The 25,764-nt window shown below is 44.9% G+C and overlaps 1 protein-coding gene across 27 annotated transcripts in view; it reads right to left on the bottom strand.

Annotated features, from left to right (window-relative positions):
• RBFOX2 (RNA binding fox-1 homolog 2) overlaps positions 1 to 18,927 on the bottom strand; it is a 289,290-nt gene extending 270,363 nt beyond the window's left edge. For 24 of the 27 annotated variants that reach the window (XR_014083844.1, XM_081597018.1, XM_081597017.1 and 21 more), the window contains exon 1: positions 18,377 to 18,927. Coding sequence is in view for 18 of the 27 variants with exons in the window: in XM_081597018.1 (XP_081453144.1) it covers positions 18,377 to 18,559 (183 nt within the window). In the remaining 9 variants the exon portion in view is untranslated. Of the gene's footprint in view, positions 1 to 1,089; positions 1,175 to 18,376 lie in introns of those variants that run through there. The other 3 variants (XM_081597056.1, XM_081597046.1, XM_081597050.1) reach the window with 2 other exon arrangements.
• Positions 18,928 to 25,764: the final 6,837 nt, after the last annotated feature.

Raw genomic sequence — 25,764 nt, forward strand, 5'->3', positions numbered from 1 at the left:
ACTTTCCTCTGGCTTTTGTCTCCCAAGGCAATTAGGGAAAAAGAACCTTGGCACAAGCTTTGGCAAAATAGAGCCAATCATTTCTCAAAACGTGTTCTAAACCCTTTTCTTGACCTTCAGCTTATGGTAGCTTAGACAAGTATCTTAAAAGCATTTCCAGTCAGCCATTTTTGGCAACTTGTGAGCAAAATTATTTTTAGCTGAAAAAGTTTATTTCAATCCCTCTCTCATAACTCAGAAGCATCTGACCAGGTTTGGTTCAAGCTTTCCTGAATAATTTGTCTTTGAGTGGATTCAAAGCATAGGACAGTTCAGCTCCAAAGGGGAAAGTTTCTCCTTAAGAGGCACGAACCACCAAAACATGAGAATATGCAAGATATGTGGGGGGAGGGGGGAAATCACTTGACTATCTGCCACCTACCCTGCACACTGTGGAGATTAAGCACTTAAACACTCATAAAATGTTTAGAAAGCCTCTGATGGACAAAACATTTTGTTACAGCATTCCATGCTATGAAGAGCAAAATGCTTGCGTGGCAGAAAGTACTTCACATAAATTTAAATATAATGAAATGGAATATAAGGTTCAAGTTGTTTCCATGCAGTATTTAAACTGTGATTCCAAATAGAGGGAAAGTTTCTTCTAGGATGAAGAGAGCTGAAAAGAAAATATCAGTAATTCTGCTAGAAGGTACATCTACATATATACAACATATACAATTAAATACAGGTTTTCTTTGTTCTCTCTTACAATTTTTTTCTTTTCTTTTTTCCCTGCTTTGGGATGACAAAAGGAGTAGAGACAGTGTCCCTACTCTCCTACCATTATGAGATTATGCTCCAAGAGTGGTAGGATAATCCATTACTGTCACCCAGTCAGCCTTGGAAACAATGGTACATGACTGCAAGGGGATGGCTGTCTGTGGATGGACTAACTGCGAAAGACATTGGGAAAAACCTGTTGCCCTCACACCCTCTGACCCCACCGACCCACACAGTTCCTCTCCTACATGCTCCTTGGACAGTGTGCTTCTCCTGCCCAGAATGGCCTGTGCCTCCCTCTCCTGTGCCTGCCTAAACCCTGCTCACCAATGGCTCCTGCAGAATGCTCTCCTTGCACACATCCCAGCCGGGCTGGATAAGAATCCTTCCATTATGCTGCCATAGAAACCCTGTACTCATCCTATCAGGGTACAGAAGCTCCTTTATTTACCATCAGGTTAGGTGTGGAATGAAAAGCAGTTCCTAAGCCCATTAGTTCATAAAATTCCAACATGAAAAAAATCCAAGGAATCCATGGATGCACCTCTAGTAAGGGAACATTTCTTAAGAAAACTAGAGAGGCTTATGGTAGTGGTTCTGACTTGTTTTGTTTCTTAACTCACTTTATGATTTGCACATGGCCCTTTATATCATCTGCTGTTGAATGAATCATCCCATACGCATATTAACATTTATCATCTCCTAATTTCACCTCCATTCTTATCCATCTTTATATTTATCTATTTATTCATATGAGCACTTTCCTTATAATCAGGTTTCATCCTTACTGAAGACAGTTAATAATAAATGTAGTAAGACATAGTTAATAAGCACTGGAAACATCCCATATACCAATAAACAGTGTGACAGACAAAATTAAAATGACCACGTGCCACCACCAGTACTACTGTTTCTTTGCTTGTGGTAAGCAGAATTGGCACACTTGTCTTCTAACATGTAACTTTCCTCATTTTTCTCTGAAAATTAGCAAGTTCAAGGATCAAAAGTAAAATAGCTCCTGTGCTTATTCCTATATAATTTCAATAAACTATTTTATTTTTAAAATAACACATGCATGTAATACAAAATTCAAAAGGCACAAAAGGTATACAGTAAAAATTAAATCTTTACCTATACCCGCTTCCTCTGTCACTCGTTAGCCCTCCCAAGAGGCAATGAGTGTTAACCAGAACCTTGCATTTCCTGGCAAAGAGTTTTGATGTGTACATGGATATATACTTTTTTTCATTACACGAATAGTAACAAACTATACCCTTTTCAGCACATTGACTTTTTATACTTGATGTATTTTAGTGTCTTCTAAATGCATTCATCTAGAGCTAATTCTTTTTAATAGCTACATGATATTCCATTTTATGAATGTACCTTATTTTAATTCACAGTTCTCCTGTTAAAGAGCATTTTGATTTTTTTCAACCCTTTGCCATTTCAAATAATGCTGTACTATATATTCTTATACAGAGAAACAAGAGTATCTGTAGGATCAATTCCTAGAGATGGAACTGCTGGATAAAAGAAAACACGCATTTAACATTTTGGCAGACATTGCAATAGTTCTTCGTGGAATACATGTGACTGACTTTTCACCCCCCAGCAACATGAGTACCTATTTCTCTACCTACACCCTTACCAATACACAGTGCTACCAAATTTTTCTTCCCATGTAGAGTTGTTCCAAAAACCTCCCCCAACAAGCCTCACACATTCCATATGAATTTCCTTTAACTCATAATCCTGGTATCTAGCATGCTGTAAGCATTCAAATGTTGAATGAATGAATGAGCAAAAGGGGAATTATCTTTTGCATAACATGAGAAATTTACTTTTAATATAAAGAACAAGGAAAGGGATTTAAATACTAGCAATTTTTCCCTTTGAAGAAGGACAGAGAGAGGGAAGTAAGAAAGGATGGATGGATGGATGGATTCTGTTCTAAAATGCTTTCTTCTAGAGGTTTCTAAAAAGCAGGAAAGATGCCTGTCTGAAACAGTCAAGTACGGTCCTACCTTAAAGGAAGGTATATAGTCTATATTCAAAATGTCAATAAAGCTGAAGGGCCTAAAAAGGAATAGCAAGATCCCTTCTCTGAAACTGGCAGGGGATACTGAAGCCTCTCACATCAATATTCCTTTTACACGCTTTCCAAAGAATTGACTCTCATCATGTATTGTACAGTCACACAGCCGGTTAACACTTCATTTATCTGCTTCTGTGCAGTACTTGGCACAGTCACTGCTAAAAATCTTTCACTGAATACAGTAACACCGACCTCTGCACTGCCACTGGTTGTGGGTTTGCCAGGGCCCCCAGTGCCCCCGCCATGTGCTGTAACAACCACTGTAACAGATGGCACTTACATAGTGCTTATCGTGGACCAGGTACTCTTCCAAACATATCATATTTACTATATTAACTCATCTAATACTCACAGCAAGCTTGTGAGAGTTATTATTATCCCCATTTTACAGCTGAAAAGCTGAAGCACAGAGGAGATAAGGAACTTGCCCAAAGGACACACAGCTAAGCAGATGGAGAGAAAAGAATTTGAATCAAGGCTGTCTGATGGCGAACGGCGTCTCTTACTCCAGTACTTTAGTACAGTGTGATCATCGCTCTGAGAGTTGCACAGAGTGTGTTACCCAGAGCACCAGGCTGTGACATATGCACAGTTAAGCCTCTACCAGAGCAATGATCACACTGTATTAAAATCATCTGTATATACATCCACTTCCCCTCTGCAGGTTCAAGTGTTAGTCCTCACTGTGCCTAGCACTACCTGACAATAAATCCTTCCACTGGGTTTTAGGTTAAGAGGTGGAGTAATCAAACAGCACTCTAATCCCTGGACTTGCACTTCATGTTTTCAGTCTGATGCTTCTCCTGCTGTGAGCCATGTTTCCTAAGACCCATCTCCTCTGAGGCAAGATGTGCTTCCTAAATCGCGCTACTTCCCTGAGATGCCAGCCAGACCTCTCAAACTGCCTTGGGTACCTTCTTAAGAGTCCTAGAACACCAGAGACCCACATCACTATTCCTGCTGGGCAGGACACTGGCAGTCCATCTCCACCTCCAGCAGCCACCGGCCTGCATCAGTGGCTCTTATCAGGAACATGGAGTAATTTGAACCACCTGCCAACCCATCTCTCAACTGCTAATACGGGCGCTTTCTGCTCTCAGGTTGCACAAATGCCTGGAAACCTTACACCGGGTGTGAAAGAAGCAGCAAATAGAATCAACACAGCATCTGGTGCCCTTCCCTGCTTCCATTCACTGTATGGGGCCACAGAGACCTCAGGAACAGAAAGACTGTATGGTGAGATGAACATAACCACACAGTGGAGGTCAGCATTCATCTAGGATGCAAGACATATCCCCATCAGCCTCATTCTCCAAACAGTTGGAATGCAACCTCCTCTATATTTTTGTGGAGACAAAGGCCCACTGCAGAAGCCAACTTTGAAAAGTATTGTTTTTAGTGCATATCTTTAAATGCAGACATGTATACAGGTTAACCAAGCTAGAATCAAAGCCTTAGCTTGAAATCTTTAATTCTATATCTGAATCAGAATCCACTACTGTCCAGTAAACAAAAGAAAAATATGCCCTGTTTGTTGACCCATATCTATTTACCTCTCATTAAGTCTTAGTCACAGAGTGGTCATATTCCAGGGATGAAGAGCATTGCCTCAATCCTGAGCTTTCCACAAACAGGAGAGTGAAGTGAAACTAACAGCAATTATGGCTGCTGAGATGCAAACACCTATTAGGAACCAAATCTTTCCTTCTCACAATTCAGCACCAAACTCAGTTCACTGAACAGCCTCCTGACAGCAGTAACATTCAATCAGGATAAACCTGGGCATTTTGGATATGTCTGGTATAGAAGGTGTCATAATGAATAAAATCACATTGCAGTTAGAGTCTAAATGCAATGACTCAAGGCAGATCCAGAGTATCATTAACTAACTCAATGACACATGGAATATCTGACCTGAAATGGGCCCTACAACCACAAAAAGACAGGACCAGGAGCAGCTGACATGGGCAGGTGGAGAGAGGAGGATGCCTACCTTGTGCTCAAGCATCTTTAAATGGTATCGTCCATCAGGGATTTATGGGTATTCACATGAAAGAAGAATGACGCACATTAGGTCTCTAACCCTGTGATTCCATAAAAACACAGGCTCAGACTTTATGAGATCCTATTCTAATCAGAGTCATTCTTACCAGAGACATTTAGATATAGTTATCTCAGTAGAACAGAACAGAATAATCCTAATTCCAGAAACCTAACAAATGGAGAAAAATGTCAATATAAGCTGATATAAAATTATCTCCAAATACTTCAGAGAAAAGTATATGAATATTAACACTACCATTTGAGTTTTTTAAATGGAGGGGATGGAGAAAATATTATGCAAGTACTGTCTCTGGACAGATACTGAGATAACTAACAATACTGGTTACTTTCAAGGAGGGAAACTAGGTAGCTGGGAAAGGCAGAGACTTTTTCCTCTTCAACCTTTTGCACAGTTTGAATCATCACCCATGCGAATACATTATGTGTTTAAAAAAATAAATGTAAATTATGGAAAAAACCCTCCATATAAGAAACTCCCAGAGAAATCACATCCAAACAGTAGAAAATTTTAAGAAATGAAAGATTCCACTTAGTCCCAAAGCTGAAACTCTGAGCATATTGCTTGCTCTCTCATACTTCCTCTGAGCCTGAAACAACTTGTCCATAAAAATGGGCACAGCTTCTACTTCATCTCACTGAAGCAGAGAGCTGATCCAGGAAACTTTGAGATGACCTCAGCTCTCATGATTTCATACTATCCACCATTACCAATCCACTGATCTAGCTATTGTTCACCCATTATTTGATCGGTAATAAAACTAGAGACTGATAACTTTAAGGCAAAAAAATAAAAGCAAAAACCCAAAAATAACATTTACCAAATTCTTATTATAATATATCCCTGGCACTGATGGAGAAGCCAAGAAAACACAGATTAAGAGACTGTTCCTGCCTTTAAGAAAATGAAAAAAGTACTGAGATATAAGAAAACAGGGCTTGGTAGGTACACCTACTCAGTGTCAGGCTCTGAACTAAGCACATTACATACATTATCTCTTTTAATTCTTATACCAACTCTATAAAATATTTTATAAGCACAAAAGCTGAGCCTAAGAAAAGTCACTTAACCAAGATCATACAGCTGTGATGTGGAAAAGCTAGGGCTCCAACTCAGATCTCTGTCTGTAAGTCCATTCTGGTTTTTATAATCATGGAGTGGGAAAAAACTTTCCTAAGCATGACACATACACACACACACACACACAAACTCAGAAATCATTAATGAAAATATTAATAAGCCCTGTTGCAATAAAAAAAAAAATTAACCTCTATGATAGAGTAAAGTGAAGTTGCTCAGTCGTGTCCAACTCTTTGCGACCCCATGGACTGTAGCCGACAGGCTCCTCCATTCATGGGATTCTCCAGGCAAGAATACTGGAGTGGGTTGCCATTTCCTTCTCCAGGAGATCTTCCCGACCCAGGGATTGAACCTGGGTCTCTCGCACTGTAGGCAGATGCTTTACCATCTGAGCCACCAGGGAAGTCATGATAGAGTAAAGCAAGGTGCAAAAAGAATGTATGGAGTATACTAGTGTTTGTGTAAAAAGAAAGGGGGTGGAATACAAGAAAATAACAAGGGGAAGAGAGAAGAGAAGAAGATGCTTCACTGAACATGTTTCTATAAATTTAGAGTCACAACATCTGCTTATGAAAAGCAAAATGAGATAGCTTAAATTTTGTTTAACTCTGTTCCAAAGTTATGTGACTTTGTGTGTGTGTTTGTCAGAATGACACCAATTATCATTTCTCAAAGGACAATCAATAAAAAAACGGCTTGGGATAATATGAATTAGACCATTTCCTTGCTTAAAACAGGATGCTAGACCAATCTATTTTTTTAGGTTTCTTCAAACTCTGGGATACTGTAAAACCAAAGAAATATTTACTATTTGCCTAAAATGAACACTGCAGAAAACATTTCATAGTGAAGCTAAAGTTCAGTAAGAGTGAATGATCCCCTACACCAACCTCAAGAAAATCAAATGTAAAGGTTTCTTGAAACAGTCTTCCAAGGATTAAAATGCAAAGCCTCCTGGGGAACACTTAATCCAAACTATTGCTAGAGAGAGCAGTGCCAAGTAAGCATAAAGGAAGACTGCATACCCACATGGACACATGGGTGTGGGTTAATCACAGCATTTTTACACAAATGACAAAAATCACGAATGGTCCGTGGTAAGTATCTCTTTGAAAGGCTTCTGCTTTGTGGACACCACATGCCAGTTAGCCAACTGATCTCCAACACTGTAAAACACAGTCAGCTCAGAGCCAAAATGCTGCAGCAGAAAGATCTATTTAGTACCACAACAAGCAGCTAAAGACCTGTAACACAAAGTGCAGGGACAAAAGATGAGTCGCTAATGCACGAGTGGCAGCTAGGGAGGGGAGGAGGCCACCAACAGAAACAGCAACTTCTAAGCCCTGACACAGACCTTTTATTGGTAAATATGACCAGCATCACTTCAAAGTCCAGGATGATACCAAGATTAGCTAAATCAGTTTACTAAAAATCACAGATTTACTCAAAGTCAGACTATGGCTTCAAGTGTAAATGCAACATACAAAATACGCCATAAAATCTGGATGTGAGACAGCAAACACAAACGGGAGACGGGCCACCTAAGTGACAGGCGTAGAGCACGACTCTCTCATCTTCAGACAAGGCCACCTCCTCCTCTCTCACTGAGACAGGCAGTCTAAGACCAGTCACATTTTCAAAACAAGCGTTACCAACTCCCCTTAGCTTTGCCAATGTTCCCACTGTGAGAGACTGCCATTGTGGAGACTTCCTGAAGCGCCAACAAAGTCCCCAAGGCCATCATGCCAGCCACTGACAGTGTTCCTGGAAGTTCATATGAGGTGCAAGCCCATGAGCTCAGCTTTGTAGGTTCTGGGAGCCACCACGAAAACACCTTCCCATTTTGCCAGTTCTTGCTTTGAAATCACGATCCTACTACCCCACCCCCTGGAAACCAAGCAATAGCATGTGAAAGCTGTGAAAGCCATAGATTCAGGTGGATCAGGGGACCCGTCAGTCTGACTAAGGGATAAGCGACCTCTTTTGCAGATTCTTTTGCAAAGGATGGGGTGGGGGAGGGCTGGGCAAGAAAAGGAGGTGGGGTAGGGAGCCAAACAATTCTTGTCTTCTATCCCAAATTCTCTGGTGTCTTAGTGGTAAAGAATCTACCTGCCAATGTAGGAGCCACGAGTCTGAGCCCTGGGTTAGGAAGATCCTCTAGGGAAGGAAATGGCAACCCAGCCCAGGATTCTTGCCTGGAGATTATCATCGACAGAGGACCCTGGTGGGCTACGGTCCATGGGGCCGCAGAGAGTTGGTCACGACTTAGCGACTAAACAATAACACCCTAAATTATTACCCACCTTCCTCAGAATTTTTATGGAGCACTAAACTGCAGAAGGAAAAAGGGGGGAGGGGAGAGGCAAAGAAAATCTTAAGGCTGTAAATATGACTGTACAAACATCCCCAAGAGGATGACCTACGAAACGAAGCTCCTGCAACAAGGGCTAACTGTGCAGCCGCTTTTCTACTTGCCTCCCTGTCCAAGATAAACAGAGCAGCTCACAGAAGCCCACCAACTTCCAGGAAAATGGAACCAAAGTCCTCTTGACTCCCGACAAGCCACATACCCCTGAAATAAATGCCTAAATGAAATCCATACGGGTCTGCTCTGGAAACCATCCTGGCTGACAGCAGCTAACGCCCCCTCCTCCACACAGCTGCCAAAGCACGGAGGAAAAAGCTGCTCAAAATAAAGCAATTGGAAGAACTTCCCGTGAGCCTCGGCTTCAAAAGTGTTCCAACTCAAGCTGCGACTGGGGCCCACACGCAAACCCCACAGTGCCCTCAGACCATGTCTGCAGTTCCTCTAGTCCTACCGGCGTGGCTCCTGCTCCCCGCCCCCAACCCCAGAGCTGAGAGAGTTCCACGGGTACCCCTCTGCCCACCCCTTACAGTAAATCATGCTTTGCTTGTGGTATTTACAATTAGGATCTGACAAAATCGATGCAGCCCTGAAGAAAAGTAAACAGTGTGCCTCCTCAGAAACCACATGCCTGGAAAAAAATACCCAGTGCTCAGAGCAAAATCTCTTTCCCTTGGCAAAGGAGAAACCAGGGAACCAACCTCTCCGCGGGAAAAATCCCACATACCGGAACATTATCTGGGGACTTAGGTCCCTAAAAAACCTGAGAATTGTGGCTGAACACACCCATGTGGAAGCCTAAACTTCAAAGGCTCGGTTTCCACCCTTGGGAAAATAGGTTTTTAAGCAGTTACTCAACCATTATCATTTGGCAATTCAAAACTGTCATCTACTTCATAAGCGGTATTTATCATGTGTGCTGTGTCTTAAATTCTCAACTGAAATTTCTAGATGCCACGTATGTGCAGAACACGTCAGAAGGAAGTGATATAACTGCTTGCTCTCGCTCTCATTCCCATTTTAGAATCTGCTTTATTCACCCAGCATCTGAACAGCCAGAAGCACTATAAAGTATGCCCATTTCGCCTTTAAAGAGGCCCCAACTAAACTGGCAAGGGGAGTCTTGAGGCTGGAGAACAGGTGAAGATTAATAGGAGCCCAAATCAGAGGACGAAGGGAAGGAGGTGGGTATGACGAGGGCCAGAGAGAGAAGATTCCTGCAAAATACTTCTATGAACCTGTCTCCAAAGCTGAGATTTACAAGAACTGTATTAAGTTTCCTTGTTTTCAAACATATCCAATGAACCATCTGAAAAAGAGTGTGCACTGATATCTCAGGTATTTTTCTGCATCCATAAAAACAAGCTGTAAGAGCTTATGAAATTCAATGGTTGAGAAGGGAAAGGTGAAGGTCCATAGTTGATCAAACAGGCTTAGTCCCAAGTGGTGGTAATACATCTGAACCACAGCACTCCAGAAGCTCTCAGCAGCGCCGCCATTGAACGGCAGGTCAACAGACTGCTCCAATGAACCGGAACAGGTTAGCTCTAATTGCCCTGTCCTCCTGTGGTTCTTCTAGTTCCTCAGTCACAAAGGCACTTTTTATACATACACACGTGCTCTCAATTAATATCTGAGCACAGGAAACCTAACGTCAGGTTGCCATGCCCACCCGACACATTCAGCAGTTAAACTCCACCCCCCCTAGAGTCACCTTTAACCCTGATATCAATGGAAAGATCAGGCACCATTCACAAATCCCACAACACCTAGTCTTCGCAGGAGCTGGAGAGCAGACCAAGGGCCAGACCCCCCAGGGATAATCTGGAAAAATAATTAAAGCCATCTGCTGGCTCCAACCCAGGAGCAGGAAGACAAAGTTCAGTTCAACAAGAAAGACAGTTTCTTGATTAGTCAGGCCAGGGCAGTGCTAGATCCTATGGATCCCAAAGGCTCCCTTGATCACACAGTCTGGGGGGGGGGGGGGGGACGGTGAGGGGGGAGGGGCAGACAGCTTAACAAATGTTAATCTAAAAAGTCCTAAAACAGAGCTCTGGACACGGCCTTCTGGAAAGCAGCAGGAATGTGGGAGGGATGAAGCATAGACAAAAGGCATCCAGGAGGAATCAGGATCCCAGCTTATTCCTGAAGACAGCCTTACGGATGAGATGAGAGGTGTGAGGCAGGAATTTCGGACAGAAGAACCGAAAAAAAAGCACCGAGGTATGAATGAGCCTGGACGACACAGTCTGCTCAGGAAGCTACCAGTCCCTTGCCATGGACTAGAAAGAAGCTAAAAAGGAAAGCACAAATCAGGGCAGAAGGACCTGGCAGGCCAAAAAAGAGAATGGACCTTATCCATCTGATAAGCTCCCAAATGATTTTAAGCTCTTTTAGATGGATAACAATGTTAATAGCCAGAAAGGTGGGTTTGAAGAGACTGAAAGGAGACCACAAGAGACAAATTCATTCCAGCTCAATTTCCACAAAAAAAATGAGAACAAAATGCCATCTATTAGATGCAATACATTTGACCAACAAACCTTATAAAATATGGAACACAAACGACCTTTTCACTCCTGCATCCCATGTGCCATCAAAACAGCCAGTGCCTCTGTCACCCATACTCCCAGGAAAGATCCCACAGATTCCTGAAACGTCCACCCGCCCCATGCAGGAGCCCTTTTGGTCCTCAGCAAGGAAGCGAATGTCTCTTCCTCTCACTGGAGGACCACCACGACCAGGTTCATTCACCTCTTCCCCCACGTCAAACCAGTTAGACTTCCCAGTTTAGTACACTGCTCATTGGAGAAGGCAATGGCACCCCACTCCAGTACTCTTGCCTGGAAAATCCCATGGACGGAGGAGCCGGGTAGGCTACAGCCCATGGGGTCGCTAAGAGTCAGACACGACTGAGCGACTTCACTTTCACTTTTCCCTTTCATGCACTGGAGAAGGAAATGGCAACCCACTCCAGTATTCTTGCCTGGAGAATCCCAGGGACAGCAGAGCCTGGTGGGCTGCCGTCTATGGAGTCGCACAGAGTCGGACACGACTGAAGCGACTTAGCAGCAGCAGCAGCATCTCAGGGAGCTCCCAACTCTGTCACTTAATCAATCAGAAGCACACTAACCACTCCATGCTGATGGAGCAGTGAGCAGGAACTCGTAGAATACTGTGTAGCAGGAACTCATGGAATACTGTGTAGCAGGTTATAAAGGAGGCAAGAAATAAACATTTACTGCTGGGTTCCATGATGGGAATTTTAAATAATCTCAGTCTGTCACTATAGCAGCTCATTAGAGGATGCAGTAATTCCTCCAGTTCACAGATGTGTAAACAGGAGCTCAGATGCTAAATATCTTACCAAAGGTCATTTCAGTTGGCTGGCAATTGGAAGAACCAGGATTCGAACCCCAATATGAGAAATTCTAAATAGTGTTTCTTGCACTACATCATACTTCAAGTATGTATGGATAACAAACATGATATACCAAGGTTGGTAATAATGATAACAACATCTCCCCTTTAAAAACTGAGAGGCGACACACATAATAGTCTCAGATGAAGGGATCACTCAGAAACGGCACAATCGAGTGATCACAACTGGAATCTCCAAATGTTCCCAAAATGTCACTCCTGAGCATGAGTGACCAAAAAATGTTCAGACTCAAACAATCCAAGCAACCTGACCATACTCCAGAGAAATGTGTCAAATCCTCTATCCACTTCCCCTCAGGGTCCCCAGGACAACATGTGGAAACACTCCAGGCTGATTGTGAGCTCTGGCTCCTAAGTGATTTCCCAAACCGCTTTACCACCCAAATTACAGAAATATGTCCAGGATTCACAAGGCAGTTCTGATCCGATTTGCCCCAATCCTGGCTCAAGCGGCTTTGCACTACCCTCCTAACTAGATCAGCGCCAGCCAATGGGTTTATTCAAGCCGATCTGTGATGGATTAGATAACGAAACCTTAGCTGTGTAAGCTGCCTGCTTGCATTGGGGCTGGAGGGGCAAGGAATAGGAAACTGGATACTCGTAGGGGCCACCTAAACACCACACACACTCGTCATCCCGCCTCCATCTGTCTGCTCACGCTCCAGTTACTGCCGTTTCTTTCCATCATCTCGAGGGCTCTTCCCTCCTGTCTTTAAAGGAAGGGCACATTAGCCCCAGAAAAAAAGATGTGCACTAAGCTTTACAAACGTGTATCAAAAAACAATTCAAACAAGTCTACTCACTAAAATGACAAGCTTTATTGGGTCTTCCCTGGTCTTCCCAAGAATCTACCTGCAATGCAGGAGACCCCAGTTCGATTCCTGGGTCGGAAAGTTCCCCTGGAGAAGGGGTAGGCTACCCACTTCAGTATTCTTGGGGTTCCCTGGTGGCTCAGCTAATAAAGAATCCGCCTGCAACGTGGGAGACCTGGGTTGGGAAGAGCCCCTAGAAGAGGGCATGGCAACCCACTCCAGTATTCTTGCCAGGAGAACCCCACGGACACAGGAGTCTGGCGGGCTGCAGTGCAAGGGGTTGCAATGAGTCGGACACGACTGAGCGACTAAGCACAGCACACGTTGTTTCCACAAATTATTAAAGCCTGATACCAAACTGATGGCCTGAGAGATGTCAAATCAGAGATTCACTAGCAACATTCTTGTTTACACCAAGCAGTACACTGAATTTCTTTCTCAGCCCTGTAATCTTGAGGCCTGTCTGCACCAGTCTGCTTTATATCAAAATGAAAGTTAAATCTCTAGTTAGCTTCTGTTGTGTTCACATATCAGTGTGATAGAAAAAAAAAAAAAATGACAGTGACTAGAAAAATGGGAGAGGAAGTTAGGAGACAAATTCAACTCAGGATAACCTCTTGAGTCACCCTGCAGAATAACTCTGTTTTGAATTCAGATCTTTCTGCCTCTCAGACATTCCCAGTTATACACTCACAAGCTGACTTGTGAGGCTGGGGGAAAAAAATTAGTCATTTTTACATGACTGTGCTACCTCAGTTTCTCCAACTACAATATTTACCACTCTGGTAGTATTATGAGCTGAATGTCTGTGTTCCCTTCCCCCACCCCTATCTGCAAACTAATATGTTGAAGCCCAAGTTCACAATCTGATGGTAATTGAAGGAGGGGCCCTTGGGAGGCGATTAGGTCATGAGGGGAGGATCCCACCACCACCCCATGATGAGAGCCCTTATGAAAAGGAGATTCTCTCTCTCTCTCTCTCTCTTTCTCATGTCCACTAGCATACATGGAAAAAAGGCCATGTGAGCACACAGCAAGAAGGCAGCTGTCTGTAAGCCAGGAAGAGAGCCCTCATCAGACACCAAATCTGCCAGCACCTTCATCTTGGACCTCCAGCCCCAAGAACTGTGAGAAACAAATTTCTGGTGTTGAAGCCACCCAGTCTACAGTCTGCTTGAGCAGACTAAAGACATGCAGAAATGAAAAATTCAGTAATTTTAGCGAGAGATTGTTCACGAAATCACTTGGTAAGTCTAAGTGGTAAGCATATTGGTAAGTATACTCAAATGGTAGCACCCATGTTCAGTTTCAGCACCAAACACTCAAAGTCCAAAGAGACTTCCACCTAGGAGGAAAGAAACCCAGAAACAAGCAAATGGGAAGATAAACTAAGAAATACAATGTCTACAAAGCAATTATAGGCTACCTGCAAACCCTTCCCTGAGACCAGAAAGTCCTCCTACTACTAGAATCAAACACTAACATGAACAACTTCTGAACTCACTTAGCTATATTAGACTTACGATTCTACGATCAGAAGCAGTCAGTTAGCCATGTAATAACCACATTCCGACATTTCACTACCATAAAGAATGTTGCCGAAAGCTATAAATGATAATTAAGGTGCACCTTGCTTTATGAAGGTGAATTTTCTAAGTTCCTAGAAAGCTGCACAAAAATCTGAATTTTTGCTCATCAAATTGTTTATATTCACTACAGGAGCTGACCAAAAGAATTCATTCCCTGGTATGTTTCATAAGGCCCGAGTTTTTCACACATATCAGACTTGCTTAAAGTGAAACAAATCTCTTAATAACTCACTTAACTTTCTACCAGGTTAGAGTACAGTATTTCCAAATACCCTCTTTAACAACTCACTACATTTCTCAAGCTGTGTTTCAATTTTCAGGTGGAATTTGTCTCTTTCCTCCTATTCTGTAGTTGAGGGTTCTCTAAACTGTTTCTAGGGATGTGCCGACTCCTCTGCCACCCAAATAAAGCTTCTGGATACTGGCCTAGAAAGGAGCAGCCCTCCCTCTTTCCCCCCGCCTCAGGGGTCCTTCTTAGTACAAAGATTATAACATAAGCAATGCAGACTCTCTCATGTCCCCACTGCTCCATTCTGGGAAGTAATGATTTATCCCCAAAAGCTTAGTGGCTATAACTCATCAGGGTTCAGCCTTGGAATCTGCAGCTTAGAGCTGTACCTTCATTTAGTCTGTGGTCTTGGGAAATTAACCCCAGTAAATGACTTCTGTTAAAAAATGGGTTAATCCTTTGACACTCAAAAGGTTAGGATATTTCCTTGAAAGTACTCTCACCCCTAAATTTCATGGTATTTTTTCTATCCCTTAATTATTTTAAAAAGCCAAAATTTCAACTTCAGTTTAACAGGCATTGAGCACTTACTATGTACTCAAAACTGTGAGGTATTATAAAGGATAAACACAAAGAAAATATAGTTCTTGGCTTCTAGAAGCTTACAGTATCACTAAGGAAACAGGAATAAAACAATGAGAAGACAATACAAGATGATGCATAATTAACCACCAATACAACAGGAGGCAAGAGGCGGGTCTAACTAGTGTGAATTAAGCTGTCAGGAGGGAAGGCTTCCCAAAAGGAGCTATGACCTCCAAGAAATGCCATTTGTGCTAATATAAAAAAAAAAAAAAACCAAGTGCTTCAAGACAAACTCATTTATCAAAGAGCAAGCTACTCTAGAATTTTTAAATGTCTATTTACATGAACCTATAGACATGTCTACACCGCTGATATCACTTCCTAAAACTGCTTCGCCCCTGCACATTCTCCTCCAGCTCCACTGGTCTCTTGTTCTCAGACACATTAAGTGTACTTCTCTCTCAATGCCTCTGCACCCACAGTTCCTCTGTCTGAACCCCCTTCCCTCAAATTCCCTCAGGTCACCCAAAGGTCACCTATCACAGAGACCTTCCCTAACCATCCTCTTCACCACTCTTACCCCTTTCCCTGCTTTATTTTTCTTCTTAGAACTTAAAACCACCTAATAATAGTTGATTTTTTTATTGTCTGTCTCTTTCAATTAGAATCTTAGTTCCATGAGAGCGGAGTCTTTGTTTTGTTTACTACTATATTTCCTAGGCTCTAAAACAGGGCCTGGCACTTAGCAGCTGCTCAATAAACATCAGTTAAATGAATATTAAATATCCTATCATAATTATCAGAATGATAGGAAGGGCCTAGAAATGTAGGTGACCCAGGCTTAAATTTCATCTTTTCATGAACATTACTTTTCCTTTACTCCCAATTAGACCTCAAATTTCAACTTCTCCATAAAGCCTTCCTTGACCATTTCATTTCAGCAAGAACAACCATCTTTTGCTTCTGGCTCCAATGGCACAAATCCTCAGCATACTTTGGTTCTAAAGTTTGCAAAGCCTTGTGACAAGGATCTACCTTGTGGTATCCCTACTCTTGTCCCTCTGGAACTTACCAAAAAAAATATATATATATACATAATATACATACATACATATATATATATGACACATATACATACATACAGTTTTTTTTTCCCCAACTTTTCACCCATTCTGGCTCCCTACCTAGACTGCAGACACCAAGTTCTTTGAAGCCAAGGAACTTCATGTATCTTTTTAGAGGTAACTTATAAATCATCCTTTACAAACACTGTACTTTACAACTATGGTAATAGAGCCCCCAAAGAAGGGATTTTCCCAGAACCAGGCAGATTGTTGCGGGCAGGGGGCTAAGCCAATCATGAGGTGAACACCTGTGTGACATGGTGTATTGGAACTACAACTAAGATAATGCATCAAGTGAAAAATAAATAAAGATCCACAGATCCACAGAGAAAAAAAGGATTCTCTGTGGGATAGTTCTAAGGTGCCCATCTGTACCCAGAGGACCTAATCCACAGCTTCCTCTGCATACTCCAAAGTCCCTATACACTGCTCCATTTCCAAATACTGCTATCCTCAGCCGATTTGAAGGCAACCAGCAAATAATGGGTCCCAGGAGGAAAGAGGGGGAAGGCAGTAGGAGTCTCACTATTAACTACTGATTGACAGAAACAATAAATGGACACAGATATATGCACACACCAAGCGGACATGCTCACCAGCACCCACACCCAATCTTCGCTCATCTTCCAGTGTCAACCCAGCTCACCTGAAGTCTCCCCATATTCCTCTATATTTTTTCCAAGGCCCAGAGCGTTTGCTTCACACAAGCCTCCTGCCTGAGGGAGTTCAAGTGGAGAACAAAAGCAGGCAAGTGAAACAAAAGAATTCAAAAATAAACACCAGGAGGGTCACTTTACCCAAGTCAACACAAGTAATAGAGCGGCCTCTGCAAGGGAGACCAAGAAGCACAGAGCAAACACGCCAGGCTTAAATACAGCTCCGTCTCTAACACAGGAAGTCAGACAGAGCCTTGAAAAGCAGCGAGAGCAGAGCACAGGAAGTCTTTTAGCACTGCAGAGATTTCCAAGAGTGCTGTAATGGAGAGAGCACAGGAATAGGAATTAGAAGACCAGGCTTCTAGCTCTAGTTTCACTACCAGCTAACTGGGTGGCCCTAGGCAAGTCACTAGTCTGCTCCAGATTTTTTGATTCCTCATCTACCTAATGAGGTTGAAACATTTTGGGACTCAAATAAAAAAGATGAAAACTATTGACTTTCTCTCACCAGAGAGTACCCATAAACTGTTCTGCAGAAGAATCTTCCAAGTCTCTCCAAGTCAAGAACTTCAGTCAAAGATGGTATCTCTGGTTGCTTCTCTAACATTCTATGATGCTAAGAGAATTGGGCAGATTGCTGGTAGGTAAACCTACCACTTCACAGCAAGTATGTTCTGAACAGACCAAATCTAAAATCAAATCAAGGAAGGCTTCACGCTCTTCCCCCAACTACAAAGTCAACTGACATGGTCACTACATCTGCCAGTCCCTATCCAAACCAACCAGCTTCTTCTTGAGTCCACAATTCAGAATCCAGTCTTCTAACAGTCCTATAAATTTTCTTGTATATTCCAGGACAATAAAGATTTAGTCAGTGCCCTAAGATACAACTGGCCAGGTCCTGTGTCTCCAGGCTCACCAGATGCTCCACGAAGTTAATGAGCTTGAGCATCACGGTGTAGCCACAACGCTACCCAACTCCTCGTACTTCTCACACTCCTCGTGTAACTGATTTAACCCACAACCTAAGCCACATCCCCTTTGGGCTCTCGAGGAGTTTTCTCGCTTTTCACTCCTCCCTTCTATGCCGATCTCGTTCTCCATCCCAGCTGTGTGTCCAGGGCTGCCAAATGCGGTGTCCCTCTTTTAGGGAGATATCCCACCACTGTCCCCTCCCCTCGCCCTGCCCCCCAGTCTTCGATTCGGTCCCCAGCTCTCCGGGCAACGGACCAGGATCTCTCGGCTTTCACTCCCCGCCAAGGAACTAAGGAAGGGTGTAAAGAAATGGAATCCATCTCAAGCACGTTCGATTTCCTCTCGACACCTATTCTTGCTACGTGCCCCCTCGTCCCCTCAGAGATCAGGACCCTCCAGGGCACACCAGGCTCCTCCTGCACCCTTAGCTTCCAAGTCGGGGCTCGCCCCACCTTCCACGCAGGCCCCGACCGGCGCCCTCCCACCTCCAAGCCGGGACCCCGGACAGCCCTCCGCCCTCCAAGCCCCGCAGCCCCGCGCCGCTCCCGCCGCCCCCCCACCCCGCCACGGTAACAGGGCGCCTGCCCCGCGTGGTCACCTGCATCCCGCCGCCGTCGGCCGCCGCCTCCTCGGTACGCGGCCGCTTGCTCAGGCCGGGCTCGGCTCCGTCTCCTCCCCCTCCGGGCACCGGCAGCTCCAGATCTGACTCCCGCTTCATCCCCCGGGCAGCGGCGCCGGGCCCAAGCTGAGGCGGCTGCTGCGGCTGGGCGCCTTCCGCCATCCGCCCGAGGCCCCCTCGCCTCCGGGAGCCGGGCGACCCGCGACAGGCCACCTCCCCCTGGGCCTCGGCCCCGACTGTCGCGACAGGCGGGCGCGCGCCTGCACCCGCCCCCGCGTGCGTGCGTACGTGCGCGCGCGCGCGCGGGCCCGCTGCCCTCCTCGGCGGCGGCGGGCGGTAGCCTCTAGTCTCTCGCTGGCCGGCTCCCCGGCTCGGGGCCGCCGGCGGGTCGCGACGGGCACTCGCTCGCGCCCCCACGCGCACACGCGACCCCCGGCCCGGCCCGCCGCGCGCCCCGCCTCGCTCACTCACGAAACTGGCCCGCCGGCCCGCGCTCACTCCCTCACTCCGGCCCTCGCCACACGCCGGGCAGAGGGAGGAAGGGGGCGGTCCGGGCTCCTGAGGCTTGGGGAGGGGTGTTTATTTGGGGGGAGGAGGGGCTCGAGGCCGGAACGAGCTGACTGGCCGAGATCCTCCGACCCGCCACTGTGGCAGCACCGGGAAGGCGGGGAGAGAGAAAGGAGGAGGGAGGGCCCGGGATCTGGGACTCCAGCCCGCGCGGGAGGCCAGGGCGGCGGGGGAGAGGGGGCGGTGGCTGCCAAGCCCGCGGAGGGGGCGGGGCCAGCGCCCCTCGGCAATCTCCGCCGCCTCCGCTCCCGGCGGCCGAGGGAGGTCGGTGGAGATCGAGGGAGTTCGGGAAACTCCGGCTCGGGCGAGGGATTGTCCTGCAGACACCGCGCCTCCTGAGTTCCAGGGCGGAGGGGGCGGAGTCTGTTCCCTGAGGGCGGGGCCACAGCCTAGAACGGGCGGAGCTTGAGTGGCCGAAGGGCGTTGTAGCAACTCCCTCTGGCGGGACTCGCTGTTCGGAGTTGTACCGCGAATTCCCCCATCTGGCCGGGTCGGTTCCAGGCTAGGGAAGAGGTGCTCTGAAGGAGAGAGCTCTTTACTTGGTCCCTCTCCCGCAAGAGAATGGGGCTCTCGAGTTGGAAAGCCCAGGAATGAGGCCACCGCTACAGGGCTCTTCCCAGTCCTGAAAGCCTTTAATCATAAGTTTTATCACATTTCTGGTCATCTTACTGATACCTGATGTCTGTAAGAGCGTCACAGATTGCACAATGAATTCGCAGACCCGTTTTGGACCGGGTGGTATAAGCAGAGTATATATGAACTCTGTTTCATTGGTGTTGAGAACCTTGGTTAAGTCCCGCAGATAAAAACTGGCAGATCCAGATCTCAGGAAACCAGATCATTTCTCTTTCTCTGAACCTTGCTGCTTAACACTTTCTTGCTTATCAGCTTCCTACAATTAGAGCTATTTGTGCAATAGCTTTTCTCTCCTACCAGACTGTAAGGACTAAGATAGCATCTAATTTCTGCAGGTTCCATGTTGTGCCTTGTATATTATAGGGACACAGTGATGTTGCATGAACAACATGGATTCTGCTAACTAGCTTAAGCCAGTTGCTTCACCTCTTTGGACCCCTTCTCCATTATTTGCAAAATGAGGAGAGAGTTTAGATCAGTGGTTTGAAACCAGGGATGATTTTGCCCCTTTCCCACCCTCCCCGGACATTTGTCAACATCTGAATATATTTTTGGTTGTTACACCTATGGTGGGGTGGGGGTGGGAGTGCTGCTGGTGGATAGAGACCAAGAGTGTTGTTCAACATCCAACAATGAACAGGACAGTCCCCACAACAGTTATCCAGCCCAAAATGTCAGTAGTGCTAAGGGTGAGAAACCCCAGGTTAGATGATTTCTAAGTCCTTTTCAGATAGGTCTGTGACTTGTCCTTTGTACTGGGGTTTAACCCAAGTTAAAAGTTAGTGCTGGAACAGTGCAATGATAAAGACTCCTTCTTTGAAGTCAGAAACCAACCCAGGTTTGAATCCAATCTTTACCACCTACTGCCCATGTGATGCTGAACCAGCAATGACTTAAGAATTTTTAAATTGAAGGGAATTAGAGCTGGCAGACTGGTTGCAAGGGAGGACTGGTGGCCTTGTCTTGAAGCTGAGTTTTCATAGCAGGCACATTGTTTTAACTAGGCTGTGTTATAGACCAATAAAAACAGTCAAGTTTTAGCTCTGCCACTCACAAGTCATGGTACTTTGTAAAAGCTACTTAGCCTTTCTATGTCTTCATCTGAAAACTTAAGACCTTCCTAAAAGGATTATTGTGAGGGTTTAAATGAGTTATCATTATCACACATTAAGAACTTTGAACAGATGGACCTATGAGAAGCACTCAATAAATAGTAAGAATATATCAGTATCACTACCATTGTGTGCATGCTAAGTTGCTTCAGTGGTATCCAACTCTTTGCAACCCTATGAACTGTAGCCCATCAGACTCCTCTGTCCGTGGGAGTCTCCAGGCAAGAATACAGAAGTGGCTTCCCATGCCCTCCTCCAGGGTATCTTCTTGACCCAGGGATCAAATCCACATCACTTCTGTCTCCTGCATTGGCAGGCAGGTTCTTTACCACTACCGCCATCACTACCACTGTTTTTTTAAATTTTGTCTTATTTTTGTCTTGGCTGCATTGCAAGGTATGTGGGCCCTTAGTTCCCGACCAGGGATCAAACCCATGCACCTTTCAGTGGAAGTGTGGAGTCTTAACCACTGGACCACAAGGAAAGTCCCATCATTGGGTTTTTTAAATTCCTAAGGTGACTTTGTGAGGCTGCTAGAGATCAAGATGGGCAGACCAGGCTCCTGAAATCAACCTTTAGTACAGTGATTGTTGGGGAAATTGAGTCTTTTCACCAAGCCTTCAATGCGTTGTTTGTAGGTAACAATAATAGTGACAGTGTTGTTCTAAGGATTAAACGAGACAAAATAAGCACTTAGCACAGCACCCAACAAATAGTAACTGTTTAAAAAGTGGCAAATATTTATCATCTAATTCATTTAGTGATAGTAAGCTACTGGCTGGGACCCATGGGGTTGGAGAGAGGAGCCTAGGCATCTCTTCATACTGCTGGTTGGGCCATTGTGTTGGGAATCCAAGCTTGTTCTTGAGATGAGTTAGGCAACTCCACAGCAGATGGAGCTTCATCCTGTCCAACCAAGCGTTCTGAATTTGAAGGAAAACCAGGATGTTTTCTGATGCCCTATGAAACAACAATGGCTTTTTTTTTTAAAACCTAGGGACTTCAGTGTTTGATTTTCCAAAAAAAGCTTACTTTCTAGACTGGTATCGTAAGAATTCTTTTCCCCTCTCAACCCACCTTAATACTGGAATCTAAATGATGCTAGGTCCTTCCCGGGCTGCTCCATGACCCAGAAAAAAAATAAGATTTGGGATCAGGGCTACTTGTGCCTCAAATTATTGTTATTCCAGTAGTGTGCATGTCCCTAAGAAGTAGAGCAATGTGGTATGGTTATGTTTGTATGACCAGGCAGAATAAAGAGAAATTCGACCCTGCTCTGTAAACACACATTAAGCATTTAGGGAGGGAAAGAACACAAGCCTATAAATAGGGTGGCCAAATGCACCCGTGCCAGCACAGAGACCAGGATCATTACTTTCATATACATCTGCAGCTACCTGTTGGCGAACAGGTGGCTACAAACCATTACATAGAAAGAGGACAATTTAAAAATATTTTCCTAGGAAGAATTTTGAGCTGCAGAAACTACTGAAGTCCTAACATTTATTCATTTATCTATTCAACAAACTATGGGCAGAAGTCTGGGATACCAAAACAAATAAGTAGCTCACAGTCTAGGGAAGAAAGGATGAACAAATAAAAAGACAATTGCAATGCATCACGTTAAGGAAGTCATCTCTCATAGTGGTCAAGATCATGGACTCTGGCATCAGACGTGGGGTTGAATCTGACATGGCCATCTATCTGATCTTGGACAAAAAAGATCCTTAGCATCTCTAAGGCCCAGTTTTTTCATTTATGTGACAAGCACAGGTAGCAACCCAGTATTCATTCTCCTCTTATTCTTTACTAGCAAAACAAATCTGCCTAGCTTAAAAGGAAAAAAAAAGGGCTTCCCGGACGGTCTAGTGGTGAAGAATCCACCTGCCGGTGCAGGAGACATGGGTTCGATCCCCAGTCCGGAAAGATCCCACATGCCATGGAGCAACTAAACCTGTGCACCACAGCTACTGAGCCAGAGCTCGAGAGGCCTCAAGCCACAACTAATGAGCCCACACACTGCAACTACTGAAGCCCAGCACCTAGAGCCCGAGCTCCAAAAGAAGAGAAACCCCTGCAATGAGAAGCCTGAGCATTGCAATAAAGAGTAGTCCCACGTTTGTTGCTACTAGAGAGAAAGCCCATTGTGAAGCAACAAAGACCCAGTGCCGACCAGAAAAAAAAAAAAAGAGAGGGAGAGAGAATTCTCAGGCTCCGTGGCAGGTAAGGGTGGCCATGTGACACAGTTCTGGTCAGAGAGGTGTAGATAGGGGATAAGTATACCGTCTCGACTAATAAAAACCACAAGAGGGAAAGGCTCTTTGCCCTTCACCGTTTGCTTTTTGTCATTTATCCTTCCTCCCTCCTGGAACACAGACTGGCAAAATGACAGCCCTTTGGTGTCCACAGTAACAAAAATCGAAAACTACATGCTAAGAATGGTACTGTGGAGTCGCCATAGCAGCCCTAGCCCATTGTTATTTGAGCAAAATAAGTTTCCATTCACTTAAAGCACTATGGACAGGTTTCTGTGTGCAAACTCAACTCTTCACTGATACAATCTGTAAACTGAGGATAATAATAGTATCTTCCCCCGGTATTCTTTTGAGCATTAAATAATGCATGTAAAGCACTTAGCATGACACCTGGCTCATAGACACACTCAATAAACAGTAACTTAGACCTTTTTACTACTATTATTACTCCTATTATCCTTATTAATATGATTAGTAAATGTGCCAACAGCTATAGGAGCCTATAGGAAGATGTAACTCCCCCTGCCTGGGGGAGACAGAACAAGCTTTCCCGATAATGTTGTTTGATCTGGGTCTTTCAAAATGAGGAGTTTCCAAAGATGTGGTTTCTGATCAAAAGAGAGCACATTCCTGGGTGCCTGCCAGGGCTTAGGAGATGTTCATTAGTGTTCACCAGGAGAAAACTCTGATAAGAGGGTAATAGTGCTGGGCTGGGGGTCAGAGGGCCAGAACTAGAGTCAGTGGTCTTCAAACTGAGACTGGGAGAGGTAAGTGGGTGCAGGAGCACCCAGCCACAGGGCCATTATGAGCCCATAGGAGATAACAGATCATAATATCAGTTATTGTTAACCCTGTACCCTGGTTCCTGACCACCATCAGAGGAGCTGGTGGTGCAAATCTCTGTATTTATAGGCTCTTTGAGAACACGAGTGCTTTCTTAATCCTCTCCTTGATGTCTGTGTATCCCTAGCTCCAAGCACACAGCTTGACACAAAACATGTGGCTATTCCAACAAGCTTGAAAATATTCAGAACCACAACCATACATCTCACATCCCCCTGAAGACCAGATAAAGACCCAGAGCAGAGCAGAGGCTCTTAGAAATGCTGTCTTAACCGTGTGCTTCCTAAATAGAGACCTGAAGTCCATCCCCAAACTGTATCATCTCTTTAATCAGAGGGAAAAGAGTAGATATAAATAGAAGAGAACGTTTTCTACTTTCCTTTCCCAAAAAAGAAAGGTAGAGAATACCCTTGATAATTCATCAGCCGGATGAAGGGGAAACCACTCCTGCCATGTGGCTGGCTGATCTGGGAGCAGATACGGAGCCTAATGAGAAACTGAGTTCATCGCAGAAGGAACGTGTGATGTTTAAGCCTCGTTAGGACTATAAAACCAGTCGACCAGACACAAACCCCACCACTGACTTTGACCTCACTTCCCTACCTCCCCCTGCTCGAGGCATTATTGAACCTGGGTTTTTCCTATAGGCCAGAACCTTGCCAACTCTTTTGCCCTTCACATAATGTGTTTGTCTGGTTTCTATTTCTGTAGTTTGATGAAGGATGATAGCAGGGTATTGAATGGTTGTTTTTCATTTAGTTCCGTCACCGCCCTCACTCTGTCCCCTGCCCCCCACCCTCCTCTCAAGTTGGCTTTTCGTTGTCCATTTTGTGCCTTGTCCTTGGTTTTTATTGTTTCCTCACAGAGTAGGGAAGGCACTTTATTTTATTTTCCAGGCCCTGGTATACATAGCCTCCTGTATGCATCTTTCCCACAAAGAATTATCATGTTTTGAAACTGGAAATGACCTCAGATGGGAAAGACAGGAAAGGTTCAGATATTCACTGAGCTCCTAATGTGTGCCAGGCCCTGAACCAGGGCTTTTTTTTTTTTTTTTTTTGCATTTAATCCTCACAACAAGTCTGTGAAGCAGGTAGTATTACATCTCATTTTACAGATGAGAAAACTGAGATCCAGAGGGGTGAAACGACAAGATCAAGATTGTACTGAATGGTTACTGACAAAGGAACTCCCCTTCCCCCTACTCCAAGCCCACCCCTCTTCCATGCCTCAGCTTGTCTTTGAGGACTTTTTAGGGTGTTTTAAATTGGGAAGGTACACATCTTATAGGGAACAGGAAACAAAAAAAACAGTATAACTTTTTTTGTTTTCTGAAACAGAAGGCAACTATCTTGAGCCTGCATTCTGCCCAGGGCATAAACTCCTAGACCTCTGTTGGTCAATCAAGACACTGGGTCTTCATTGTCTCTGGCACTTGCTCAGGTGTCTTCTCCCAGGTCCTTGTCTGCCTGTGGATAACATGCCAGCTGGCCTCCGCTAAGCTGTCCTGTCTGGTCCTCCGTGGTTGATCCACAGAGAGAGCAATCTACCCAGGGCCTCTCCAGGCAAGGCCCTGTCCTGCAGCTTCACACCTTTGTCAAGGGCATTGGAAAACCTCAGCTGTTCCCACACTGCTCCGGGGCCTTTAGAATCTCCCAGAGGTTGTCTCGAGTCCCTGCTATGTAAACATAGAAGAGGCATCCCTACCTCTCTCATCCCTACCCTTGCTGGAGATTGTTGTTGTTGTTTAGTCGATAAGTCATGTCCAACTCTTGCGACCCTATGGACTGCAGCCCACCAGGCTCCTCTCTCCATGGGATTTCCCGAGCAAGAATACTGGAGTGGGATGCCAGTTCTCCAGGGGATGATCCCAACCCAGAGATCGAACCCAGTCTCCTGCATTACAGGCAGATTCTTTGCTGCTGAGCCACTAGAGAAGCCCCACCTTTGCTGG

The sequence above is a fragment of the Giraffa tippelskirchi genome, chromosome 4 (genome assembly GCF_054371585.1).
Source record: "Giraffa tippelskirchi isolate mGirTip1 chromosome 4, T2T-mGirTip1v1.2.pri, whole genome shotgun sequence".
NCBI classification, from domain to species: Eukaryota; Metazoa; Chordata; class Mammalia; order Artiodactyla; family Giraffidae; genus Giraffa; species Giraffa tippelskirchi.